Raw genomic sequence first — 8,361 nt, 5'->3', positions numbered from 1 at the left:
TTGATGCGTTTGTGAGTCCTTATTGATGTTTCATCAAAAATCTCTTTCCTACGCGAATGAACATGACAAAAACTAAGATCTATAAGCGTATGAGTCTATTTTGTTATGTTCTTTAGGTCTCCCACGGAAGCAATTTTTCGGGGTACTTGTTCAATTCAGTAAGTACATTTTTTTTAGGCTAGTTAAATGAAAGAAGCATATGATGTGTACATAATTCAACAACATATTTTTATCTCAACACACAGCTGAGATATATATAGTGACCCATGTTTCCCCATGGCCCACGTTACTCTCCACTCTCCCCTATATATTATTTAAGAAAATTCTACACTAATCTGATAAAATTTTGAAACATTTCAAATCTTTTGAATTGGTTTTTTTGGCAAAGGTTTTTTTCCAAGACCGTAAGTCATTTTGACTCCTGCGAAAACAAACTTATCAAAGTTTTCTTTTTGTTCAGTTTTCCCCAATTTTGTAAAATAATTTTGGATAATAATAGATTTTAAACGAATTTTTAATGCTGTATTAACTAAATCGCATTTGAGGTATTTTTAAAAGAAAAATTAAAGCGTTTTGCATATTTCGAAAAGTTCGTTAATTTTGAATCATCTATTGAATTCAATAAATAAGTTTAAAAATTGTATGACGTTTTTTTGAAATTATTATATTGGCTATATCGGTGAAATTTCATATTCTTTGAGAAAGAATATTTAAGAATTGAAAAGATTATAGACATCTTTTCACCTTAGTCTAATCTTGTTCCATCTATAATCTTTCAATTCTTGAATATTCTTTCTCAAAGAATATAAAATTTCACCGATATAGCCGATATTATAATTTCAAAAAAATAAATTTACGGTGATTAACTCTTCATTCAAAAATTGTATGACGTTTTTTAATGAGATATTGTTTTCCAAAAATGTTAAAACTGTATCTAAAACCACCTTGTTTTGGATCCGTTAAATGACCGAGAAAATTAAATATTTTCTCGTTGTTTAAATTTTAATACATGAAGGACCTTCTTGACGAAAGTTATGTTCTTTAACTAAGAACATTTTGAGATCATTAAAATTTTAGGCAGATTGAAAGAAATTAAATTAATAGATATTAAAAATTAGCGAGTAGAATTTGGTAAGAATCATTTTCATCACATGTCATCAATTTGTTCATCATGATTGCATAAACGTTATCACAAAAAAGTTAAAGTGGTTTCAAGTATTTAGTGACTTTTTTTAATCTTTTATCTTGTTTATTTAAAATTTCACCAATGTATTCACAATCTGAAAATCAAACGAGGATGGATTCAGATGGAACCATATATAGATTCATATAATTACAGATAAATTTTATGATTTCAGATAATTCAACCCTCCAGAACTGCTGACAAGCTTTGCCAGCCGCTTTTAAAATGCTATTATTAGGAGATATTTTTAAAAGCAATATTTTTTGTTTTAACTGCGTATTTTCTGTAACTCGTTAAAAATAATTTTGATTAATTTTCACGGATTTGGGATGAGTATGTTGAGTTCAATTAATATTATCGAAAGTTAAAATTAAAGAACTAGCACCACTGAAACTGTAAAACGCTTAAAATAAATATACTTTTTTAATATTTCAAATAAAAAATTTCAGAAAAATATTTTGTATGGGAGGTCCCCCGACCAAATATTTTTAACGTTTCGTGGTAATGAACTGGAAAAAGCTCTACTTTTAGCCCATGCAAAAATTGGCGTTACTGTTGTTTTTATTTTGTAAGTCTATCTACTACGAACCACACCCGTGCCTTTTTTGTTATTTTTGGTATTTCTAGCTAAATTTCAATTTCGAAAACCACCTCCCTCCCTCCCCCACTCATGGACGAGTCCTTCGCACGGCCCTGGTCTGAGCTGCCATATAAACTTTAAAATAGATAACATAAGATTTGGAGCAATTTGTGATATATTTGTGATAGCCTTAAAATGTCAGAGTTATGAAGAAGTCTCAAAAATTCAATTTCTACAGCAAAAAATAATCGAGTTAACATCATATCTCGTTAACACCATAGGACTGTCTTTCGGGCATCCAAATTAAAACTCCGATTTTCTCGATATCCTTCGGTTGCCCTTTAGGTGATTTTTGAGAGGGTAGAAAAACCGGAACAAGTTCTCAAGTTCGCACTCAAGGGGCCGTTCACTAATTACGTAAACACATAGAGGGGGGTGTGGGGGGGGGTTCACATTTGCTTACGATCTCTTAGTAGGGGGGTAGGGGGGGTTCCCAAAAATATTACGTAAGAAATGTAACATTGATTTTTCGTCAAAGCCATCCGAAACCATATTACTCAGGTTTTATTTTTTTTTACGACCTATTTGTTGGTTATTTTTTATGTTATGTTATTTATCTTCTAATGTCTTTAAATTAATAAAAAAATTCCTGGTTCTATAAAATTGATAGAGAACCAATTCAAACCAATATGCCATCAATAACACTAAATCACGTTATTAAATAAGATCGTCGCTTTACACTTTTCATCAATAACGATCTTTTTAATTGAAAAATTTATAGAAACCAAAAGGAAAGTGCGCAATTTGACACCACGATTTTGAATCCATCATATTTCGAAAATGACTTCATCATAAAAAAATCTTTAAAACTTGATATGAGGCGCTTTAGATATTGAATTTCTTGACAGTTTTTTTCAGTGATAGACACTACCAACTCTAAAAAAACCCTAAAACTTTATCGCTTACCCGCTGAAATCAGTTTAAGTTTTTATGTTTGTTGACAACGTTATTGTCGTTAATAATTTTTGCACCAATTCTAGTAGTATAGAATAAATTATGGAAGATTATTTTTACCCCGAACATGCTTTGTCTTAAACTAATGTTTTTTTTTTAATAATTGTTTAAGACAGTTCATCTGTTGTTTTGTGAAAATGCTCTTTTCAAATGCAGTTATAAAGAAGTTTTACTTAAAATGTGCTTTGCTTGGAGCATAGATGCAAAATTTTTAGTATATTCAAGCTATTTTTGAAAAAAACGTGTCAATTTCTCAACAAATAGAAAACGTAAGATCTTACAAGGGGGGAGGAGGGGTTTTGAAAAATCTTACTTTGTCTTACCAGGGGGGAGGGAGAGTTGAAAATTTCCGAAATCGTGCTTACGTAATTAGTGAATGACCCCCAAGGCCGTATTATGGTTAGGGGAGAAGGGGGGGGGGGGGGGGGGAAAGTTTACATCATTTTAATCATACTGCTCGAAGTTCTGGGAATCTGAGAAAGAAAGTTAAAACTAGAAATTTGGAATTAAAACGAAAAATAAACCAGGTAAAGGGCTTCGAGAAAAAATATCTTGAAAAGTTTCACTTTAGTTCAAATTAAGTCCACCTAGTATATGGTTCCACCCTAGTCTATAAATTGAATCGGAGCATTTGGAATTTTTCAACACAAAATCCGGACAAAGAAGAATCCAGTGATTATTAAAACTCTACAAGAAACTGAGGAAAAACACCTCAATTGTTTTTTTTTTTTGTTTTTCATCGAAACACGTCAGCAGCGTTCAAATCATGTTTCGAACACCCAAAGAACATTTAGCTAAAGTTAAAGTTCTTTTGTATGTTAAAATATTATGTATTCTATGTGGATGCCATATGAAAAAAATCGATTCATTGGCACATGTGCCAAAATCGAAAGTTACGGTCTTCTACAAAGTTGTTCAGCGGAAAATTTCTTTTGACGAATTTATAAATTGGCACAAAAACCATTAGCAGGCTCTGTTGCACAGAAGAAACAATAATGGTGTAGATTTTTCAGTACAAAATATTCAATTTTCCCATACAAACCTTAAAGTCCAAATTTACTCATGTAAACGTTACTTAAAAATTCTGCAAAAAATCATGGATACGTTTTGAACCAAAACAAAAGTCTTAAGACCCCAGGGTTTAAGATATTCAAAAATGACCCTAAATCGAGTCAGTCTAATGTACATATATGTTCCGATGGACAAAGCTTTTATCTTCATATTGAACATGTAACGTATTCTCTTTTATTTCTAGAAATAGCGTTGTCATATTCCATAACGACCCAACATACGTGAACTACCCTATCTGATAAAAAATGTAAAAGTTTCATATAAATGTAAGCGATTATAATTGTTGCGTAGTGGTTGGCATCTCAATTTTTTGAGCCGATGTTCATGACTTTTTGAATTTTGATGTAAGCAAGTTTAAGTGAAATGTTAACCGTCAAGATGTTAGGTTGTACCCATGAGAGTCTTTTTATAAAACTGCCTTTAAATTTTATTCAAACACAGATCTATTTAGCATTTCAAAGCTGAAAATTTTCGTTGCCACGGAACCTTACCACGTGATGATATGATACACGGTTCTCTTTTCAAGCCACTGTATGACATAATCAGTTCCATATTATTCTCTCTCGATCCGTCCATTCTTTGTAGGTAACCTTAGATTAACTGTATGCTGTGCTTGTGTCCAGTAAACCAGAACTGACCTAGAACGCTCGGAGATGAAGGTAACAGCCGCAACATTGACCATTTCCAGCACAATTGCATTGTTGCTCCGTCGTCGTTGATCACTGATTTGCAACTATTACGGGTACCTCAGCTACTACTGACCTATAGGCACGAGCTCGAATATCGTCGATTAAAGTGTGTCTAATAATTGAAAACCTTACTGTGTTACTAATCGGAAGCCATTGAGCCGTTAATGGTTCAACAATGAAAATAGGTTAGCCTTTGTATTGTGTTTAAATGTTGGACATGTAGAAGTGTTTTTAAAAATTCTTTTAACTTAGTTTTAACGTTGATAAAACAACTAGGGGGAATGATATCTTCTAGAGATCTTTAATTTTAATAAAATTTCAAAATTTTCAAACTTTTTCTGTCCATGCAAATATCTTATTCAATACTAATGAATGATTCAAAAGTCAATCACTGGGTCACCCTAGTCTGTGTGTTCTAACATCGTATGTGGCACAGCGCGATCATTTATGCGGTAAGTACATTACCGGTTTTAATTATGACATGTATCTACTCACAAGTCATTGAACCGGCATACGCATAGGCCGGTAGCCAACATTTGACAGGTTCGTACGGTGTCATACTTCCGCGCATAGGTGAATACATAGTAAGGGCTTGATGTTGGGCGAACTTGAATTATCGATAACTTAATAACGTGCCTACATTCAAATTTGGAATATCGCACGAAGTGTCATTTGGTGGTTGAACATCAACAATGATGCTGGTATATGTTATTTTTACATTTGAAAATCAATTAACTGAAAACTTTAGTGTACCGTAAACCGGGGTAAGAATGATCACTTTTTCAATATTTCTCGATTATTTTTTCTGTTAAGGAGAATGTGGTATGTTTCATATTTTTACAACCAGTACTGCACCTTTATGAACGTAAAACATGGTTGCAGAAATTTATTAGACTACTTTAAATTTGATTTAAAAATCAAGTTTGTCTCTGTTAAGAAATTGATGTTTTGGGGTGACATTGATCAGTCTCTATTTTGACGGTTTTAACGAGTTTTCTTGATCATAAAGGATACAAAAATCCTTCATCATATTTACAAATGCTAGTTATTGATAAACTTAGGCAGGCCGAACAACAATTAAAATGGGAAGATGGACCATGATGTTGCATAAATTAAGGAACTAAATTTTTTAACATTACTTATAGAATTTTAACTACAAAAAAAGAAACTTTGCCTTCATTCAACCCTCTAGGCCCTCACACTATTCTCCTTTACATTTTTCCTTCAAATTTCACCATTTGATAGGGTTTGTAGCCTTTTGTCCTAGACTGGCTTACTCTTGAAAAACGTCCCTATTTTTTTAAAACATCAAAAATTTTCCTCAAAATACAACAAAAACTACTCCAAATCTATAAATTTACCAAGGAAAAAAGTTTAACTGATACATAAATCAACCTGCTGCTTCTTAAAGCTTTGATTTCATCAGGAAGGGTGTTTGTTTGCGAGCCTTCGCTAAAATAGATTTTTCAAGATTTTAAAATATCATTTATACTAACATTTGAAATTTCCAAAAACAAACTAAGTTTTTCCCAATTTGAAACTTAACATGCATGTTTTTAAACGTAGAAAAAAGTTTTAAGATATTTTAACATTAGACTTAGTTATTGATGATTATGTAGAAAAATTTCATGTTGATCAAAGCTACCCCGGTGATAAATGTTACCCCGTTTTACGGTACTGAAGATGCATCTTAATGTGGAAGCTAGCGCACTTCATGATGTAATAATCAATAAACATTTAAAAAGTAACAACTGATCATAAACATTCAGAATAAATGACATCGACGCTTTGAGTGCGAAAGCCAGGGATGAGAAACTTGAATATTTTCTGAATGAGTACTTGTGCTGTAAAATGTGCTATTCAATTATGCAATCGATCGTGGTTTAAGTGGTTAAAAAAACATGAAAATGAAATAAGCTGGCAATCAAACCACAACCTGTTCGGCGATGATCTCAGTTGTTCTAGAAATCGGAGTGACTTTATTTTGGACCTTAAGCAAAGTATGATTTTATATATAAAAAATTAATCAGTTGAAGTGTAACACAATGAAAACGAAGGTAGAGTAAATATTTTTTTTTTTTCTAAAATTTCCTTTCAAATTTCCATCAAATAGTAACCGGATTAAGTAATGTAACTTCAATATACAACAACTTACAGGAAACCTTTATTCAGCCAGTATGGAACTCTTTGAGCATGCTAGTTGTTAGAGTAAAAAGTTCATAACAACAAAGAATTGCTATATTAATAAATGCAAACACATTCGACTGGATGATTATAATCAAGCAGAAAAAACCACTTTTCTTCCGCACCGTTTGACAGCTTGACGGTTGACAATAATCTTCCAATTATGCCGCATCGTGATGAGCTAGCCGTGTCGTTTCGTAGATCTTAGTGAAATTGTTGACCGGCTTCCTAATGTGATTCCCGCTCGCTAAAAATGCAAATTTAAAAATGTAAACACAACATTTGCAGCAATTATTGCTACCTCTTGCTGTTGTTAATCTTTGCCTTGACCTACGACAATATGCCACAAGGAAAGCACATGATTTCTAACTGGGAAACGATCGAGTGCCAACAGGAAAGCTTCAATAGAAATAGGGACTTAATCCCGGCGAGATAGACGTTAGACTCCAGAAGAAAGAAATGAACTTTGGGAACTTTACAATGTTGCTATTGATCTATACACTAAGTTTCTTTCAATTAAAAGCTATCTTTTCACTTTGTGTTTGTTTAATTTGTTACAAGATAATAAGCCTTCACGGAGAAAAAAGTATGGTATTCCCAACAATAATCCAATTATACTTATTCAATCATGTATCTGATTGATTCGCGACCAATTATAATTATTAAAATTTCAACAATACATATAATATACAATCTGATTGATTTCGTACATTCAACAATATATGTAAAACGTTCAACTATCGTTGTATGAATGATTTTGTGCATTCAACTATAAATATAATATTTAGATTCAACTATAATGTACGATTGATGTCATAAATTCACAATAATTATAGTTGATTCAACTGTAATTATATGATTGATTTGATTATAAAAATGATAGTTTAAACTATAATAATATAATTGATTTAATTATAAACATGATAGATTCAATTGTAATAATATGATTGATTTTATTATAAATATGATAGATTCAATTTTATTTCTATGATTGATTCAATGAGGTGAACTATAAATATTGTAAATTTAAATTCGGTTCATATTGGAAGTTATCATATTTTCTGATGTTTTTTTTTCGGAATAATTATATGGCTACGTTTTATTTTCTTTAAATTGATTATTTCAGCATTTTGCATCTAATTCGTTTTAGCCGACAAAATGCTAAAAAATCTGACCGGAAATACCGATATACACGTCCTGGTTCCTCCGCTGTTATTCTTTTTGCATCTTGATGCATGGTTGCCAAGCAAATTGTGCGTCTTAACCAATCGGTCCCAGAAGACGTCCTTAGGCCGATGACATAGTGAATACGATGCGATGCGGTGAATGCGATTCAATGCGGTGAACCACATTTGATGAAAATGTATGTAAATCGCTTAAACCTGACAGGCCGATGACATAGTGAATACGATGCGATGCGATGCGGTGAATGCGATTCAATGCGGTGAACCACATTTGATGAAAATGTATGTGAATAGCTTAAACCTGACATACTCAACGCGGCGAAGGAGATGTCAATTTGTTCCGCCGCTCGAGTTCGCATAGGCTGCGTCCGTAAATTTTCCGCCAATTCGCATCGCATCGCATTCACTATGTCATCGGCCACATACTCAACGCGGCGAAGGAGATGTCAATTTGTT

The 8,361-nt window shown here is 32.5% G+C and overlaps 1 protein-coding gene across 1 annotated transcript in view; it reads left to right on the top strand.

The window, feature by feature from the left end:
- LOC129753268 (ras-specific guanine nucleotide-releasing factor 2-like) overlaps positions 1–7,157 on the top strand; it is a 56,167-nt gene extending 49,010 nt beyond the window's left edge. The window contains exon 5 of the mRNA XM_055749065.1: positions 7,010–7,157. Coding sequence (XP_055605040.1) covers positions 7,010–7,157 — 148 coding nt within the window. The remainder of the gene's footprint in view (positions 1–7,009) is intronic.
- Positions 7,158–8,361: the final 1,204 nt, after the last annotated feature.

The sequence above is a fragment of the Uranotaenia lowii genome, chromosome 3, assembly GCF_029784155.1.
Source record: "Uranotaenia lowii strain MFRU-FL chromosome 3, ASM2978415v1, whole genome shotgun sequence".
NCBI classification, from domain to species: domain Eukaryota; kingdom Metazoa; phylum Arthropoda; class Insecta; order Diptera; family Culicidae; genus Uranotaenia; species Uranotaenia lowii.
The sequence above is the reverse complement of the archived record's forward strand: the minus strand, read 5'-3'. Positions and strand labels throughout refer to the sequence as shown.